Source organism: Prionailurus bengalensis, chromosome A2 (assembly GCF_016509475.1).
Source record: "Prionailurus bengalensis isolate Pbe53 chromosome A2, Fcat_Pben_1.1_paternal_pri, whole genome shotgun sequence".
NCBI classification, from domain to species: domain Eukaryota; kingdom Metazoa; phylum Chordata; class Mammalia; order Carnivora; family Felidae; genus Prionailurus; species Prionailurus bengalensis.
The window spans coordinates 113609190-113629609 of NC_057348.1; the positions used below are offsets into that span (position 1 = coordinate 113609190).

A 20420-nucleotide genomic window follows, 5' to 3' on the forward strand; every position below is an offset into this window, starting at 1 on the left:
GTCACATTCTAAACACATTCCATTTTCATTTTGATTGTAATTGTGCTGACTGCTTATTTTATATTAGGGAGAATTAAATATTATATAAAGTTTTTTGTAGAGGGAATATTTCTTTCACATGGTTTTCTGATGGCATATTGTTTGTATATAGGAGAGCTATTGATTTTTAAATTTTATAACCTGCTATTTTTATAACCAGCCTCTCTGGTAGTTTCTGATAGCTGGTTGATATCACATAGCCTGCAGGTAATATTTTGTCTCTTAATATTCTGTTTATCTGCTTTTCTCCCTCATTGCATTGTTAAATTTACTGAACGTTAAATAATTATGATGGTAGTGGAAACTTTGTCTTGGTTTTTACGTTAATAAGGACATTTCTCATGTTTCACTATTAAGTCTTTTGTTGGCTTTTGATTCAGAATATATATCTTGTCAAGGAAGTATCTATTAAGTTCCTTTTCAGCATCTGCTGAGATAATTATATGGTTTTGCTCCGTGAACTTACTAACACTTGTACAGTACAGATTGACGTATCCAAGTTTTAACATTTTTACCTTTTAAATTCATCTTTCCCTTCACCTGTTTCCTTTCACTCCACTTCAGGAGGCCTTCCCAAAGCCGAGACCAGTTTTATGTCCACTTCTTTTCAGAGGCCCTTCTTCACTGTTGACCTCACCCCGAGCTAGAATTTATTTTGGTGTTAGATATGGATCATTTTTCCCCTATTGCCACAGGATTCCTACTTGAATAATCTATCTCTTTTCTACTAAAATGAATAAGAGAGTTTGTGTTTTAATGCTAAGGAAGAATAGGATGTCTCCCTCAAATACTCCTGTCCTTGTGACCTTGTCACTCCATTTGCTGCATCAAGAGGAGTAGTGATGAGCATCTTACCCTGGTGGACAAATAATATGGCATAAAAATGGGTCACCTTTTAGCTTCTTTCTCTTCATAAATATTACCCTCACATCCTTGGATTTTTAAGAGTTGTGGCTTGCCGTGTGTCAGTTTCATATGTTGTGATTCTCGCCAGCGTGTACTAACGACTCATAATTCCCGATGAGCTGATACTTGCCTTGTTTACGTTCTTACCGGGGTGACCTGGGAAGCTAAATGTGTTACAGGCTTGGTGAGCACACCTGGCAGGTCAAGCTAAATGACGTGACGTTGCCACCCCATTACCCATGCTCACCACCCAAAGCCAGTACCCATTTGGAGTGCAAGAGCAGCGAGAACCTGTTGGCATGCAAAATGTGACTTCTCAATCCGCAGGGCACTTCCCATTAATGACTATCAGATGTGAGTACTTGGATTGCCTGAAATAAGCCAATGAGTAAATGCCAAATGCTTTCTCTCCTTCATGTTTGTATATGTACATATTTTCTTGTTAATTTTTAAAAAATGTTTATTTATTTTTGAGAGACAGTTAGAAAGAGGAGGCACAGAGAGAGAGGGAGACAGAATCCCAAGTGGCCTCCGCACTGTCAGCGCAGAACCCAACATGAGGCTCTAACTCAGAAACCGTGAGATCACAACCTGAGCAGAAGTCAGATGCTCAAACAACAGAGCCATGCAGGCGCCCTGTGTGCATCTTTTCACACATAATTCTCATCTTGCAACTAGAGTATAGTATGCTCATCTTCTCTACCGTTGACTTTAGTCAGCCCAAAAACTTTTCTTTCTTGTCTTCCTTCTCAGCCATCTGATGCCATAGGGAAGGGGGCACTTAACGTGTATAAGAGCCCCTCATTGTTTCCTGAGACTCTGGATACCTGTCTTGTTACATATCTGTCTATTGAGGGATGTGTGTGTGTGTCTTTGTATACATACACTTATGTGATTTGTATTTTTAGACAATGAGACAGTCATTTCTGATAATATAAGAATAGGTGTTCATTGTAGAGAATTAAAAAATACAGAACCATATGAAGAAAAAATTGGGCTAAATTATGTTGCTTGGAGATGACTACTGAATGCGTATTGGTATATCTCCTTCCAGTTTTCTGTATGTGTATAAACACATGGAAAGTACATATTTGGAACTGATGGTTTTTTCACATCTGTCACTATTTCCTTACATTCCTTTTTGCCTTTTTTTATTAGAAGGCTCCCATAGAAAAGAAATGATTCCAAGAATTGGGCGTATGGGGTGAAATACTTCACTCAAACATACTTTATTCTAGATACCTATTTGTTTAACACCTTTATTCAAGTATATCCTTTACCAAATTTCCTAATGGTTTGTTACAGTTTTATTGATTTATAGGAATTCTTTCCATATCTGGATAATATTCAGATGTCCATAATGTTCTCACCTACTTTACATGTTCCCAGTGATTCTGCAAGTTCATCGTAATCCTGCCTTTGTTTACGATGACTTCTGTTTTATACTGTTAAAAAATGTCTAATTTTTCTTACATGATTTTGTGTGTTAAGGCTTTTTGAGAAAGCATTTCCGTACTTCATAGTTGTGAAAATATTCTTCTGAATTCTATTTAAATTGACTTAAAATACTTTTAATGGTTAACCCTGGATTGTTGTGTACCATACAGGTGACTTTTCTACTCTCACCATCCCTAAATTCTGTAAACACCATTAATTATGTAATCTTTCATCACTGATTTGAAATGCTAGCTTTCCTCATATACTAAATGTTTAAATATGTGGTATTCTATTTTTCGACTCTGTTATGTTCCATGAATCTGTTCATCCCTGCTTACATCATTATCACACCACTGGGGTACCTGAGTGGCTCAGTCAGTTAAATGTCTGACTTTTGCTCAAGTCATGATCTGGTGGTTCGTGAGTTTGAGCCCCACATTGAGCTCTCTGGTGACAGTTCAGAGCCTGGAGCCTGCTTCACATTCTGTGTCTCCCTCTCTCTCCTTCCCCAACTCACACTTTCTTTCTCTCTCAAAAATAAATGTTAAAAAAAAATTTGGGGGGGCTTCGCCTGGGTGACTCAGTTGGCTAAGCATCTGACTTCGTGATCTCATGGTCCATGGGTTCGTGCCCTGCATCAGGCTCTGTGCTGACAGCTCATAGCCTGGAGCCTGCTTCTGATTCTCTCCCTCTTCTGCTCCTCCCCCAGGAGAGTCTGCCTCTCTCTTGCTCAAAAAATAAATAAGCATTAAAAATTTTTTTTAAATTTCTTTTAATATCACACTGCTTTGTTATTGTAGCTTTGTGTTATATTCTGGAATCTGGTAGAGCAATATCTTCTTCCTTTTCTACATTTACTTAGCTATTTGTACCTTCACCAGATGAACTATGGAATCAGCTTAGCATTTTAGAAAACCCTATGAGAACATATAGGCTAATTTGAGGGTGATGGATACATCTGCAATATTAATGTTTCCATTCATTCACACTGTTTTTCTGTATACTTAAAAACTTATGTTTTATTCCCCAATAGTGTGAATTGCGAATGTTGTCTTCTTAAAAATGTCGTTTGACGTTTGACGTCAAAAATGTCGTTTGACGTCACTTACCCTTTTTTATTGCATACGAACTTTAGACTCACTTGGTTAAGCTCCATTCACCTTGTTGGGAATTACTAGAGCTGCCTAAGTTTTGTTAATGAATGTGGGAGAAGTAAGTATCTTCATAATGATCTTCTCTGGGAATGTAGCACATCTTGTCATTTAGTCAAAAGATCTTCATTGACTTTCAGTAAAGCTGCTGCTATCTTTGTATGTTTTACACATTTCTTAAGTTCTTTATCAATATTTTATAGTATTTTTTCTCTTGCCAAATTTTCTAACAGATTGTGGTGGGCAGATAAGAATGCCATTGGAGGGAGGAAGGGATGGATGGATGGATGGATGGATGGATGGATGTTTATTTGTTTGTTTTACCAGCCAGTTCGTTGAACGCTCAGTAGGTTTTATGTTTTGTACTTAAGAGTTTGCTGAGAGGACAGTTCCATCACCTTTGAATTTTTACTCCTACTTTCTATTTATTTTAGTGAGAGAGAGAGAGCATAAGCAGGGAGAGAGGCCAGGGGGCGGGGGAAGAGAAGGAGAGAGACTGCCTCTTAACTAGTCTCCCTACTCAGAGCATATCCCCATGTGGGGCTCGATCCCACAACGCTGGGATCATGACCTGGGCCCAAATCAAGAGTCGGACACTCAACCACTGGAACCACCCAGGTACCCTAGTCCTTCTTTCTAATAATTACCTCTTTTCTGTGTATTACAATATCCATAAATTTGCACACCATTTAAAGCTTTTAAGTGATGACAGTAGCATCTTTGGCTTATTTTTTATTTTAATGGGAATGCCTTTAGCTTTCTGTCATTAAGCATTGGATTAAATGTAGGCTTAAGATATTTTTAACATTTTTAGGAAGAGGTGTTGTATCATATATGTTCTTTTGTAAATCCCCTTGTTTTATCCTGTCCCTTTGTCTTGGCCTATTCTTTTATTATGGGTTTAAAAAATTTTTCTTAATGTTTGTTTATTTTTGACAGAGAGAGAAAGACAGAGTACAAACAAGGGACAGGCAGAGAGAGAGGAAGATACAGAATCTGAAGCAGGCTCCATGCTCTGTTCTGTCAGCACAGAGCCCAGTGCAGAGCTCAAACCCACAAGCCGCAAGATCATGACCTGAGCCAAAGTCAGACACTTAACCGACTGAGCCACCCAAGTGCCCCAATCTTACTATGGGTTTTTATAATGTTCCTTCTAGACTTTGGACAGTGTGAAATGAGTTTTTGTCCCCCCCCTTTTTTTTTCAGGTTCTTATCTACTCCAGTGGAATTATCTTCCTTTAAATCTGCTGGATGCTTTTTAAATTTTTCTTGGTTTCATAGTATTTTTCTTCAGGTTCCAGTGGAGCTTTTCTTGTTGTTCCTGTTCCTTCTCCCTCCTTAAGTAGAATAGAGTTCAATTCATATGTTGGCTTTGGCAACAGATACTGTGGGCGATGTGCTCTTGGCTCGCACTGCAACATGTCTAGGGAGCCCGACAGTCTCAACAGAGATGTTAAGCAACACGGCCATTAAAGCTGCAGATTAACCCAGAAGCTCATAGCATAAACCACAAGACTGCCTATTCACACAAGTAATTGTCATGAGGTGTCTGTGATTTTGTATAAAAAGCTCAAATGCTCACCTGTCCAATAGAAAATAAGATGTTGCAAAACCTTAGCCTTACACGACGGTAAAGTTTCATCTCTTTAGATCTTCATGTGGTTTACAGGCAGAGCACCCAGCTTCCTTTCCTTCGTGGGGATGACAACCTAGGGTGGTTTTATCATTGCGAAGTGCTGTCTTCTATCCCTCCTGCCCCTCATTCTGACACTTGCGCTAATGGAGAGCAGCACCCACTCTGACAGCTTGCCCAGTGCCGAACCCAGGCTCTGCCCATCTCTGCCCTGCCAATGGTGTTTTCCTGATCAGGACCACACCCTTCTGAATAGAGGAGCCTAACTCCTGCCCTTGTGTTGTTGATACAGTTTACACAAGAAGATTGAGAAGAACTTCAGAAAGAGATGGAAGTGTGACCTTGTATTTTCTGAGATTCACTTTCCTTGAAATTTCCTAAAACAGCAAAGCTTCAGAAGAAATTAGGATGCAGATACCAAAATTTCATTTTTGCTCAGAAGAGTTTTTCATATTGCCTTCTGTTGACTCCTTCATCTGTCTGTGGGGCCTCAGCAAGTATCGGCTGAGTGCCTGTGATGTGCTGGTCCCTGGGCATAGAATAGTGTGCAAGAGCCAGCACCTGCCCACCGTCGTCGGAAAGGCAGGCACGAACCCCCAAATCACAGAAACCAAGTATGCAGTTACAACTCTGTGCGCGAGAGGTACGGGGCATATAAGACAACAAAATGCAAGACAAGAAAAGTTTCACGGAGGAGGATAAAGGGTTGGAAAGTATCTCAAAGAAGGAGTAGACATCATCTGCCGTATTATAAAAGAAATTTTGAACTTGGTGTTAAGTGCAGGGCTTAATCCAAGGCGGAAGGACTTACCCATTTAAATTCAATGAACTTTGCATTTTGAAGAACATGTTGATGTTTTCCAAAACATTCTGCTTACCTTTGGGTGTGGGGTTTGACAGCACAATATGAGGTTTGTTCCTGCACCTGCACGTGTGTGTGCCCTCAGCACCCAGTGTCAACAGAAACATCGTCGGCCATTCTAGCAGAGCAGCACAGACCATAAGCCGCAAACTGCATGATGTGGTTCAAATATGGGTCCAATCGGTAGATAATTAGGCATCCGATTGCCTGTTTGAAAAAAAAAAAAAAACAGAACACTGTTATACGAGGCTGTGGGGGCTGCCTACTGGTCTGCAAAGTAGTGTGTGGGCATTTCAGGTCCTGGCATCAAGTAGGGCAGCTGTGATGAGTGAATACGCTCCTCCTGCACATGGGAATACATAGTAGGGAGTAGATAGTATATAGTAGGGCATAGACCGCCTACTGTCTTCACTCCCCAGGAATGGATTTGCTCCTTGCTCTTTCCTTCTTTAACTTTTCTTAATGTTTATTTATTTTTTGAGAGAGAGAGAGAGAGACATAGCACGAGCAGGGGAGGCAGAGAGAGAGGGAGACACAGAATCTAAAACAGGCTCCAGGCTCTGAGCTGTCAGCACAGAGCCCGACATGGGGCTCGAACCCACAAACGGCGAGATCATGACCTAAGCTGAAGTCGGACGCTTAACCCACTGAGCCACCCAGGGGCCCCGCTCCTTGCTCTTTATTGAGATTCCACGTACAATTTCTTTCTGAATTGAAGAGTTTTGTTTTTGGAAAAAAAAAAGAAGTAAAATTTCCCAGTGTAAGATACTACCTCTTATAAAAATTGGCACTGACCAATAGTCACAAGTAAAAGGGTGTGTGAATGATTTCACTGTGTGTTATCTAAAAAGAAAACAAAGCATAAAAATGTATTGCATGTGTGTATGTTGAAGATGCTTTTGGATTTCGTGAAGGTAATTGAAATTAAAAGGTTATTGGATAGGGGCTGATAGAGGGATAATATAAGGATGATAAAATGGTACTGAAACATTCAAACAAGGGAAGAGTTTGTATGCTAAACTTCGGTTCCTAAGAGAATTTTCTCAGTAAGATTCAGATCTTATCATTCTTGAAAAATGCTTAGACTTTTGAGGATAAATGCAAACATAAGTTATGGATAGAAGCTTCTGAAGTAAATATGTGGGAGGGTTACTTCTATCTGACAGCATATCAACTGGAAAAAAAATGCAGAGTGACGGTAGCAATTCAGATTTCCATTACAAGAGGAAATGGACTGAGTCCTGTTAGTGATATACAAATAAGTATGTACTTACAATGGGATCTTACCCAAAAGAAATTGAAACGTATTACAAAGCACAATGGAAAATGGGTTATTGCAAATGAGTCATAACACCTGTGTAGGGGGAAGAAAGGGATAGAAAATTCTATGGTATGGATTCCAAAAGCAGGTTTCTGACGTCCAAATGTTAGAGCTGTAGGAAATACGTAGATGGTGATTTCAGGGTTTGCTTTTTACTTGTGGGAATTTGCTTTTAGAAAAGAACACAGCTGTCTGAGGCATTTTTGACTTTATTTTCTTAGTTGACTTTTCTTTCAGTCCACTGCTGGGAACTAACTTCAGCCGGTTTGGTCATTTGCGTTGTCAGGGACTCTTTGGGAGGAGGTATATATTTCAGTGACCTTCAGTACTTACAGGTACATGACACCTGTTCCAGGGTGGGGGGCTCTTGTCCCCCACTATCCCAACTCAAGGTGTGTTTTAATGAAAGGAAGTCTCAGACTGACCTCAGGTACACATAGAGTTTATGTGTAGCACATAACTTAAAACAGGTCTTAAAGTTTTAAAAACCAGCTCTGTAAGCTTATTGCAGTCTTAGCTCTTTTCTTTTAGGAAACTAAATAGCTCTTACTAGAAGGATTCTTCGGGGGCAGTTGGGGCAATATTCTCATGGTAGGATTCAGCTGGAATCACATAAAAAGAATCTTTCTGTAAACTGTTTACCATAGGACTGGTCAAAATCAAAGTCCAAAAAGCCAGTAGTATAATTGCTGGAATACTTCAGTATCTAGATTTTCCTCTTTTGTTCGTACAGCAGTGGAGATGGAAGTATAATATTTTTATTTTCCTCAGATATCTTGAATACTACTCATTTCAGCAGTACAACAGTCAACTCCAAAGGTACCTACCTGGGTGGCTCAGTCTGTTAAATACCTGACTCTTTTTTTTTTTTTGAGCGTCCAGCTGTTAATATCAGCTCAGGTCATGATCTCATGGTTTGTGAGTTTGAGCCCTGCCTCAGGCTCCGTGCTATCACCGAAGACCCTGCTTGGGATTCTTTCTCTCTCTGCCTCTCCCCTGCACACTTGCACTCTCACTCTCTCAAATAAATAAAATCAAATCCAGTATTCATGATGTCAGCTAATCAAGCATTTATGTTGATGAAAGGACTTAGCTGAGAGTTCAGGTAGCTGACTTTGCAGTGTGGGTTTCCCTCATGTGAAATGTTGCTTCTGCATCCCCAGCCTCTATAGTTTCCATTGGACTACATTAGATACTAACCAGTGGCCCGAATACATAAAATGAGTATCCACATGCATATCATACTAGATGGAAGTTTTTTCAAAGGTAAGTTATATGCAACCAGATGGCTTCATTGGTGAATTCTACCAACTATTTAAATAGTAAATAGTTTCACCTCACACCTCGTAGAATGGCTGTTAACAGAAATATGAGAAGTCACAATTGCTGGTGATGATGCATATACTGTTGGCAGGAACGTAAACTGGTATGGCCACTATGGAAAACAGTAAGGAGATTGCTCCAGAAATTAAAATAGTAGATTGGGGCACCGGGGTGGCTCAGTGAGCGTCCGACTTCGGCTCAGGTCATGATCTCACAGTTTGTGGGTTCGAGCCCCATGTCTGCCTCTGTGCAGACCGCTCAGAGCCTGGAACCTGCTTCGGATCCTGTGTCTCTTTCTCTCTCTGCCCCTCCCCCACTTGTGCTCTGTCTCTGTGTCTCAGAAGTAAATAAATGTAAAAAAAATTTTTTTAACTTAAAAAGAGTAGTACTATATGATCTAGAAATCCCACTTCTAGTATAGCTAAAGGAATCAAAACCATTATCTTAAAGAGATACCTGTACTTCTATGTTAACAGCGGCATTATTGACAATAGCCAAGGTATAGAAGTAACTTAAGTGTCCTTCAGTGGACAAATGGATCAAGAAATGTGAGATATGCACACACCCGGATACAAATAGAATTTTCAGGAAAATGGACATCCTGTCATTTGCGACAACGTGGATTAAACTTGAAGGCATTGCGCTAAGTGAAATAAGCCAGGCAGAGGAACAGAAAGGCTGCATGGTATCACTTACATGCAGAATATTGCCAATGGGTACGGGAAATAAGGAGCAATTGGTAAAAGGGCATAACGTTTCAATTATTAGATGAATAAGATCTCAGGACCTAACATGTAATATGGTAACTACAGTTGAAAGCACCATGTTGTATCATTTAAATTTACTAAGAGAGTAGAACTTAAATGTTCTCAACAACACTGACCACAAAAGATAAAAATATGGAGTGATGGTTGTGCTAATTGACTCAATGGGGGGAATCCTTTGACCATGTCTATGTGTATAAAATCGTCACACTTTGCACTTTCAGTGTCTTAGAATTTTGTCACTTATTCCTCAGTAAACCCCAAAAAGTGAATTATAGATAAGCTAACACCCTGTTTTCACTTATCTGTGTTTTTATTACTTAAAAACCCTTTGCTGTATTAATCTCAGGAAATTAAGGGAAATATAATGGGAAAATTATCAGGATGACTCCCCCCTCCCCCCGCCATAGTAATGTACCTTGAGGCAATAACTCGAGTTGATTCCACCTTACCTGTAAAGGTGTGGAGAGTATTTCTTTTTCTTAAGTAGCACAGCATGTCATGGATTGGAAGAATAAATATTGTCAAAATGTCAATACTACCCAAAGCTATCTACACGTTCAATGCAATCCCAATCAAAATTGCACCAGCATTCTTCTCGAAACTAGAACAAGCAATCCTAAAATTCATATGGAACCACAAAAGACCCCGAATAGCCAAAGTAATTTTGAAGAAGAAGACCAAAGCAGGAGGCATCACAATCCCAGACTTTAGCCTCTACTACAAAGCTGTCATCATCAAGACAGCATGGTATTGGCACAAAAACAGACACATAGACCAATGGAATAGAATAGAAACCCCAGAACTAGACCCACAAACGTATGGCCAACTAATCTTTGACAAAGCAGGAAAGAATATCCAATGGAAAAAAGACAGTGTCTTTAACAGATGGTGCTGGGAGAACTGGACAGCAACATGGAGAAGATTGAAACTAGACCACTTTCTCACACCATTCACAAAAATAAACTCAAAATGGATGAAGGACCTGAATGTGAGACAGGAAACCATCAAAACCCTAGAGGAGAAAGCAGGAAAAGACCTCTCTGACCTCAGCCGTAGCAATCTTTTACTTGACACATCCCCAAAGGCAAGGGAATTAAAAGCAAAAATGAACTACTGGGACCTTATGAAGATAAAAAGCTTCTGCACAGCAAAGGAAACAACCAACAAAACTAAAAGGCAACCAACGGAATGGGAAAAGATATTTGCAAATGACATATGGGACAAAGGGCTAGTATCCAAAATCTATAAAGAGCTCACCAAACTCCACACCCGAAAAACAAATAACCCAGTGAAGAAATGGGCAGAAAACATGAATAGACACTTCTCTAAAGAAGACATCCGGATGGCCAACAGGCACATGAAAAGATGCTCAACATCACTCCTCATCAGGGAAATACAAATCAAAACCACACTCAGATATCACCTCTCACCAGTCAGAGTGGCCAAAATGAACAAATCAGGAGACTATAGATGCTGGAGAGGATGTGGAGAAACGGGAACCCTCTTGCACTGTTGGTGGGAATGCAAATTGGAGCAGCCACTCTGGAAAACAGTGTGGAGGTTCCTCAGAAAATTAAAAATAGACCTACCCTATGACCCAGCAATAGCACTGCTAGGAATTTACCCAAGGGGCACAGGAGTATTGATGCATAGGGGCCCTTGTACCCCAATGTTTATAGCAGCACTCTCAACAATAGCCAAATTATGGAAAGAGCCTAAATGTCCATCAACTGGTGAATGGATAAAGAAATGGTGGTTTATATACACAATGGAGTACTACGTGGCAATGAGAAAGAACGAAATATGGCCCTTTGTAGCAACGTGGATGGAACTGGAGAGTGTGATGCTAAGTGAAACAAGCCATACAGAGAAAGACAGATACCATATGGTTTCACTCTTATGTGGATCCTGAGAAACTTAAAAGAAACCCATGGGGGAGGGGAAGGAAAAAAAAAAGAGGTTAGAGTGGAAGAGAGCCAAAGCATAAGCATTTTGGCATAAGCCAAAGCATTATCTATTAAAAACTGAGAACAAACTGAGGGTTGATGGGGGTGGGAGGGAGGGGAGGGTGGGTGATGGGTATTGAGGAGGGCACCTTTTGGGATGAGCACTCGGTGTTGTATGGAAACCAATTTGACAATAAACTTCATATATTGAAAAAAAATAAAATGAAAAAAAAAAAGTAGCACAGCATGGAGTTTATGGAACACCATTCATGCTTGAGCAACTGTGAGGAAGACTTTCATAAATATCGGTATGTTTTCCTGGTGCCCCTGGGAGGTAACTGTGATTTCTCCTTTTTTGGAGATGAGGACAATACAGCACGATTAAGAAACGTGCCCATAGTCACATCCCATATGAGCAGCTGGCAGAGTTGACCTCCATTCCATGCTCATAATCAAAACACGTGGAGACCATTTTAGAGAAAAGAATAGAACAACCGCCAGTTTCCAGACATGAGCAGGGACTTGCGGACACCTCTCACACGGGACTACTACCCACAAAAGCTGGAGAGCAGGAGGGATTCTGTGCTATGTTTCTCACAAAACTAGAAGTGACTGGGTAATGAATTGGGTCAACAGCTACAGTGCCCGAGGTTGGTGTGGTACTGCCCTTTCCCTTCTTTGAAAGCACTGATAACCAAGCATATTTCTGTAAATTAGTTCCCAAGGTTTGTTTCAGATGGTAGAATTTAGCTTACTCGTGATTATCTAATTTATTTAAAATTCTCTGTATCCAGACAGAGGCATACTTATATTCCATGTGTTTTACCAATTGCAAAAGCACTGAAAATGTAAGCATTTTATTTAAATATTCCCTTAGAAATGTTTAAACTCTTAGGTTATACCTGCAGGTGTCAGAGTCACCTGGGGGCCTTGTTGAAAACAGCTTGCCAAAGCCCATCCAGAGTCTAATTCCTTAGGTATAGATTGGGTCCAAGAATTTGCCTTTCTAACCAGCTCCTAACAATCCTTTTGAGAAGCATTGATGTCCTGCCAACCACCTTCCATGTAAAACGTAGCTGGTGTTATGGAGATCCTTATTTCAGCCATAATAAATAGCATAGGGAAAAATGTCTTCAGCTGTAAAATTGTAGAAAAGAAAAATAATTCTTTAAATGAGGATTCTCTATTATCTTTCAATAAATAATGAAGGTATATCATTATATTAACTCAAAATATTTTTTCCCGAGACTGAGTACACGGGGTTCCAGTACTTTGTTTTGTCACAAACTGTGAAGACCTGGTAATACACCCATAACGAGAGAAATTCAGTAAGTGTGTAAAATGGATGGAGATATTTCAGATCTCAAAGGAGCCTTTGTTTTTCCTTTGCCTTTGCTACAACTGTTAATAAATGAAGCTCCTAAAATTGCCAGGAATAAGAGATAAGTTGGGTGTGGAAATCGATTATTTCTTTGTGTCCTAGATGTTCAAGTATGGGGAAAAAAGACGGCAGGTAGGAGAAACCTAAGAATGGTGACATAAGTGAAAATTATGCATTGTAACTGAAGTCCCGTTCACTCAGCACACGCAGTATTAGAGCAGTTACTTCATTTGTAACTAGGCTCTTGTGTATAATGAATAAATGATCAGTCAGCTTATGCATTGTTAAACGTTTTACATACCAGAAGTTATCCGTCATGAGTTTTTCAAGAGCCACAGTATGTAAAATAAACATAGTAAAGACACCCGTTAAGTAAGATACTATATGGCTTCCTGTATGCTGAAGATTTTTGTGATGTGAATTTTTGAAATGCTCTGCCAAAAAATCCTATCATTTGAAAAATGATTGCATTAGTTGCTTGACCTCAGAGTGTTAGATATTGAGTTGAGCGAGCTGTAAGCTTTGTTTTCTATCAAGTCCATGCCATTTCTGGAGAAGAGGAAACCAGGACTGTCATTCTCAGACCTTACCCCAGTTGGCATCACTACTCTGGTACCTCAAGTCCACAGGAACTCAGGAGAAGAGGGAGTGGTTGAAAGAAATGCTCTCTGTACGCCTTCTTTGTGCCAAGCCCTTCACACGGGGCATCTCATGTGGGAGCCCTGTCACACTCAGAGATGCCCAGAAGGGACAGTCAGACCCACCTGACTCCTGAGGTCCTTTCTACCCCCTCCCTGAGCTGTGGCCATGATCCCAGCCAAACTCAGACCCTAGTGCCAGATCAAATCCCTCTGTCACTACAGAGAATATGGAAACGTATTCACATAGACATTAATTCTTAAATCATTGAATACCTAAATAGAGCTTTAGATTTAAACCAGAAACTTAAAAGTGTCTCATCAGGAGCATGTATAAACTGAATTTTTTACTCCTTTAAAAATGTGAGGAATGAAACTGGGTATATCTATTTTAAATGGGAAAAAAGTAAACCTTCAATATGATACAAATTGTTTTTAAGTAAATTACAAAGTATGATTGAATCTGATGAATTACAGAATGGAAGGAGACAGAAGATGAAGGTATTGGTGTTACTTTATCTTGGTGATTTGGTTTGGGTATTTATTTTTTTTCTGTGGCTATAATGTTACTTGTGTAACAGAAAAGAATACATTTCTCACTATTAATGATAATTACCAAAAATGTTTAAAAGGAGAGGGACCCGTTTTAAGGAAAGTGCATAGCAGCGTTTCTGTATATTCGCTGGAGCAGCCACTGGGGGCAGGTTTATTCTTTGATTAGCAAGGAGGTTAATGTCGCTTTCCACTCTGTAGTGCTTTAGCATAGTTTAATGTCATGCTTGGCTGCGCTCCTTGCTTTCATTGTCTAGGATTGCAATGTAATTCTTTGCTCACTCATCACCCTCCTCTTTCTTCCCTGCCCCCATGTCTCCACAGATCATTCTGTGTTTCTCTCCCGTTGGTGACACGCTAAGAGGGAGAGCTCGGAAGTTCCCAGCCATAGTTAACTGCACGGCTATTGACTGGTTTCATGCGTGGCCGCAGGAAGCTCTGGTCTCAGTCAGCAGGCGGTTCATTGAGGAAACGAAGGGAATTGAGGTAATGCCATGTCAACCTCTGAATCTGTGTCTCTCACGCACACACATACACACACACACACACACACACACACACACACATTCACTCACTCACCAACCAGAAGTCCTCAATAAAGAAGTAATTTCCAAAATACACCTCCTATAGAAAAGCCTTTTGTTTAAGATGGTAAAATCGTCTTTCTTAGTTTACGTTCTATGGAATATGGTGATTGACCTCTTTGTATCAGGTTGAGAGGTCTGTGCACACATGTGTGCACATGGCACACGAGTGTGTTCTTACTTAGACTGACTCACCAGAAAGCCAGGATCATTTGTTCCTTGAATCATAATAGGGTTTGCTGAACATGAATCCTTCAAATACACAGATAAAAACCCAAACAGAAAAGTAGCCACCCATAGTCATGCAATGCTTGATCTTAACAAAGTAAGGCAATTAATTGTTGATTTTTCTCATTACGTTAATAATGGGTGAAAAATCAGCACCATGAATTCTGTAGTCACTGAGTCAGATAATGTATCTGTTTCTTTGTCTTAGGGGTTTATGTTTTATAAATTATGTTTAAATTATGTTTGTCATTTGACCGTAATGAAATTTGCACATCCTATTACATTTTTAAATGGTTGCATGAAACTAAAAAACAAACAAAAAGCACTTCAAGTGTACTTCCCAATTCAGAGGGAAAAAGGTATCATTTACACTTTCTAGAAATTTTTGATATCTAGTGCCTTTCTGATTAGATAGTTTGGAAGGGTGGTAATTGTGAACATTGCCCATGGAGGCTTGTCTTCTGATTCCACTGAGTGGTAGGGCTAGAATATCTCAGAACCAAAAATAGAATCGGGGCTATGTAAGAGATGATGTCTGTTCCCACTTGAAGCTTTATTAGAAACAGACACATCCCACTGTGGCCTCCCTTACTCCTAAGAGCCTGTCACTTTTCCAAAGAGCCCTTTCCCATTTTGTTGAATTCTCTATCTTTTGATGGCCGGATGGTTCCAAACCTGGACATATTTACATATTTAATTATTTGTATGCAGCTAGTGTTACTGCTTATTTTTATACATAGCTTTATTGTAATACAGCTTTATTGCCTTTTCTAAAATGTCCGTTAATCTACTTAAGTGCCGGGAGTGTCAAGGAAGACCTGTCACACAGCATCAAAAACATGCCTATGACAGGGGTGCTTGGGCGGCTTTGTCAGCTGAGCAGCTACCTTCAGCTCAAGGTCATGGTCTCACAGTTGGTGGGTTCGAGCCCCACATCAGGCTTTCTGCTGTCAGCACGGGGCCACTTCAGATCCTCTGTCCCCCTTTCTCTCTGCCCCTGCTCCACTCATTCACTGCCTCTCTCAAAAATAAACTGAAAACATTTTTTAAAAAAAGATGCATATGATAAAGCCTTTATAACATTCAAATACTCCCTCTCTCCTTTTCTCACACTTAAAACATTTCTGTAAATAAATGGAAAAAATGATCTCTTCTGTTTCACTCTTTTTTCCAAATGCAGAAAGTGTTTTCTGTTGCCTGTCTCTTCACTCACCCTTAATGTTGAATGCACTTACCTGGACCTTTAAAACAACAGCAACTGGCTTTCTGGGTAAAGACTGAATAATAGTAATGTATCATTGGATTTTTTTGTAAGTATATTTATTTTGAGAGAGAGTGAGTGAGGAGAGGGGCAAAGAGAGAGGGAGAGAGAATATCCCACACAGGCTCCATACTGTTAGCACAGAGCCTGACACAAGGCTCGAACCCACAAACCCTGAGCTCATGACCTGAGCCTAAACCAAGAGTCAGATGCTTAACCCACTGAGCCACCCAGGCAGGGACCCCTGTAGTTTGATTTTTTTTAAGTGATTTTCACTTTTTTCCATTGTTCAGGAGGCCTTGCGTAGCACTAAGAACATGTAAGAACATTTGGGGAAATTTATGTAAATTTGTTCTCATGAATAGGTAAGTGGAACGGTAGACACTCCCAGGAGTGGTTACTTTGTCTGCAACACTGCTTGCACCATTTACAGTGTTTTTCTGAAGAGTCAAAAGAACCCCATTTAATGGACATGAGCACTAGCACTAGATAAAGTCTGCCAGAAATATTTTGTACTTTGAAACCTGAAAAACCATCAAACATGACAAATAATAGTGACACTTGTTAACCCACCAATATCTCAAGCTCTTGCTAGGCTGACTGCATTACTCGAATTAAGTAGGGCATTGTTCGGTCTAATAATTATAAGAAGGGTTCAAAAATACCAATTTATTAGAGAATCAGTATGTACCTTGGTAGCAAAATTCTGTTTCATACACTTCATTTTATCACACTGGTTCGCTAAAGAAAAGACCCGTGCACTTCATTTCTTAATATTAATTTCCCAAATGGAAGGAACCCAAAGCTAGTAACTTGGTTTAACTTAACGTTTGGCACTGTGCTTTTTTTTTTAAGTTCCTTGCCCTCACTCCCGTGATGCAAGCCTTCTCCTACAAGGTTAGGAGCCACTTCAAAAACAGTTACTGCTGAAGGAGCTCTGATACGCCAGTGACCATTGACATCTGCTGGATGAGGCAGGATTTGCATCATTTTAAGTGCAGAGGGCTCCCGGCAGGTGCTGGGCTCTGTCTCGTGGTATCATGACGCCTCCTATAGGATGCTGCTTGTCAAGGAGGAATTTTAAAAGCACTTAACCATTTCTGTTGCGCTGAATTATGCCTAAAAACAGATCAGCTGGATGATTTCATTTCAGTTGCGTGTGCCTGTTTGACTTTGCCACCTTCCCAATTTGCTGCTTAGGAGCAGTAATTATAATTCAGAATGCACATGTCTGTCTTCTTCTAAAAATGTGTGGTGCCTTTTCTGCAGAGGTCAAAAATAGCTTTTAAGTTTTTTGAATGGGCACTGATTTGCTCATTTTCTTAGTTTTGATTTTCATCATTAAGACTGAAAGGTATCAGCATAATTTAGGTGCTTCTTAATTATTGACTTTATTTGCTGAGTATATGATAGTTATCCAAGGTGACCCCTCCAGCCACAGAGAAAGGATTCATTAAAGGCAAGCGGGTTTTTTTTTGTGGGTTGACGTAGACTTTTCAGTCTGTACATGCTTAGCACCCAGGGGTGTCGGCTGCCTGCATCTAAGTAAAGGGTTGTGCTGCTTTCCTGCTACCTGGTATTGAGCTAAACCACAGCTGTCAGACAACCAAAATAGTTTGGTCCTTAAGTATCACCGGGTATTTATCCGCAGGCTTTGTGTCAACATACACTCCTCACTCCTCACTCCTCAGGTTTGGAAGTGCAGATGAGGAAGGACATGGTGCGAGGAGGGAGAGAGGGAAAGATGCGCTGGGTACCCCGGGGGACCGGGTTGCACACGCTGTGAGGAGGCAGTTGGGAGGAGTCCTTACCCAAAAGTCCGTGGGTCACAGTTAGGAACCGTCAAGAAACAAGGCAGGAGAAACAGGTGTTCAAAGATGAGTACTGTTGTTGGTTTTTGAGTCAAAATGAATAATAGACATACTTGAGAACTGGGCCTGAGGAAAGCAGAAATTATTGACTGGGAATGAAAAGATGAGCACTGTCACTGAGGAGGAGTGAGATTTGCATCCGGAGGGGTCTCCATTCTCGGAAAGATCAGAGCAAGATGAAGGAGCCCATCCTTTCTGGGCATAGTGGCCAACTGGCAGGTTAAAATTCTCCGTCCTTTTGACGTGATACAACTGAATAATTCCGTAAGGTCAGTACCATCAGCTTTTTCAGGGAAATGACTTCATTCCACCCACCTCCCACCTCTTCAGTTCAGAACTTGTCACAGTGTCTGGTAACAGAAGAATGGTATATTTTACTACCATTTGCCAATCTGATCGTGGAAAATGTCCGCTCAAAGAGAAACGTTACTTTACCGCTATACGTGAAGCCTGGCTTCTTCGTTGGTTCTTGGGTTCCTTTTTAAAACAGTAGGGGACAGCATGAAGAGTAGCAAACAACATTTTGTTAGTGATAGGTATGTTAGCAGTGATTTTTTTTACTGACTTTTAGCACATTTGTTTTCTTTGAAATATAAATGAGGATTGTTCAATACAAATTTAAAAGTTGAAAGCCTTGTGCAGTAGAAATTCAATGAGTGTGGGGGAAAATCTCCTCCTGAGGAGTACTGAAGTCATTTTAAAAGATGAAGACAGAAGCAGAGGCAGTCAAAATTATCCTGAATCTGCCTAAGTCTCTAACTGGCTTAAGCGTCTATTCAGACAGATGAGAAAAGGCCCACGTGGTTGTTAACATCCTTCCGCGTTCTTCAACCTGCTTCTCCTTTGTGCATGCGCACCAGTACACTATTCATCATGCATTTCGTTCTCTGTGCACGTTAATCGATTTAAGAACAGAACTGCAAAAACTGGTAGAATGCCACTTTCCAGAGTTTTTGCAGTTAGGGAAACTTTGGGAATCCCCTCTACCTCGAAAGTGGGGTCCACTTATTATAGCTGCCCGAGAATCCGGTTATGCTGGTAAGCATTGCTCCCTCCAAGCTATAGTTCTGTGGCTTTCCCGTAGTGCTGGCCTTCCCAGAACCAGCTACGTCATCTGCCTTGGCTGCTCCCTCTGGGAGGCTTGGCTGGGCCCTGTTTGACCTCCTCACCCCCCTCACAGTCCTCAGTTGTTTCTGTGTTTTCATGTTGTGTTGGGGAGCCACTGACACTACCTTTTCATTGCCGAGAAACTCTTCTTGCAGATTGCTGGCTTAGGCTGGACCTGGCCTTGCCCTTGGCCTTGGAAATTAGCCTCTAAAATTAGAGATAAAAATTTAAAAACACGACCAAAGAAACAACAAAATGTATTCGCCAGGCAAAGTGAAAAAACAAAAAAAATGAGACACTAGTGTGTGATTTAGAAAACTGTTGGGCGCTGCGTTTAACACTTGGGGCTGCTCTGTCAGGTGGAAGTAATCTTAGGAGGACCAACACTGGTGCCCTGTCACCATCACCAGTGGCAGATGTACCCACCACCGCTGCTCACCACCCTTCTAAGCAGGGACCCCGGGCTTCCCCATGGCACAGGTGAGGGGATGCAGGCCATCGCGCAAGATCACTCCGCAGGTAAGGGCGCCCTCAGCACTTTGATGCCAGAACCCCACAGTCTTAAATCCTGCTCTGGACTATTGCAGAAATGTTTGGCTATTCTGAAAAAGGAATCCAGGGAAAGGAAGAAAAGCAGACTAAAAAGGAGTGCCACAAGTCTAAGCTCTGATTTTGTGGGCAGGAGGCAGTACAGGGAGTGCCCTCATTTGTCCCGTTGTACAGAACTGGAAATCTAACCCACGTCGTAGGATTCGAAACCGGCGTCCCTGGCTGCCTCCAGAATCTTTTTTCTCAGAGGGAATCAGCACCATGAGGAGCTCAGGAGAGGTGTTCAAATGCAGTACTGCTCGTTTTATATATGATTAAATTTTATTTAATAAACCAATTTTACAGCCCCAGTATCTAATTAGTTTCTATTATTAACTGCCCCCAAAGGAGCTAAAAAGTACAAACAATAGATTTTAAAACCCAGCAGTTTGGAATCATTAAAAAAAATAACAGATATTAACTATGTCCTTTTTTGTATCTCACCTATGTTTCAATAAAGCTGTAAAAAATTAACATAGAAATAACTTCGGAGGAAAACTTTCATGGTGGATGGTAGGTATAATGACATCACATAGGACAAAATGATCCCAAGGTTAACTTAAAAAAGTTGCCTCCTTTTCACCTCCATTCTCTTTTGTCCCTTCTCCTCCCTTTCCTTGAAGGCGATGCTCTTGAAAGTTGCTCTTGAATTTAAAAGTACAGACCAGTATAATCTTGGGACCAGCTGGTCTGGGGAAGGTATAACATTCTTAGGATATTTGATTTGGCGTGGCCTCCGGTGTTGGTTTTCGTTTGACTCGTGCTATACATCATTTTCACCAACAGGGACCTACTGGGCATTTGCTCTAAGAGTCGGGTGGTGGG

At 40.7% G+C, this 20420-nt stretch overlaps 1 protein-coding gene across 1 annotated transcript in view; it reads left to right on the forward strand.

Moving 5' to 3' along the window:
- Window positions 1-20420, forward strand: part of DNAH11 (dynein axonemal heavy chain 11) — a 352005-nt gene that overhangs the window by 215209 nt on the left and 116376 nt on the right. The window contains 1 exon segment of the mRNA XM_043589069.1: window positions 14281-14442. Within this exon segment, the coding sequence (XP_043445004.1) occupies window positions 14281-14442 (162 nt within the window).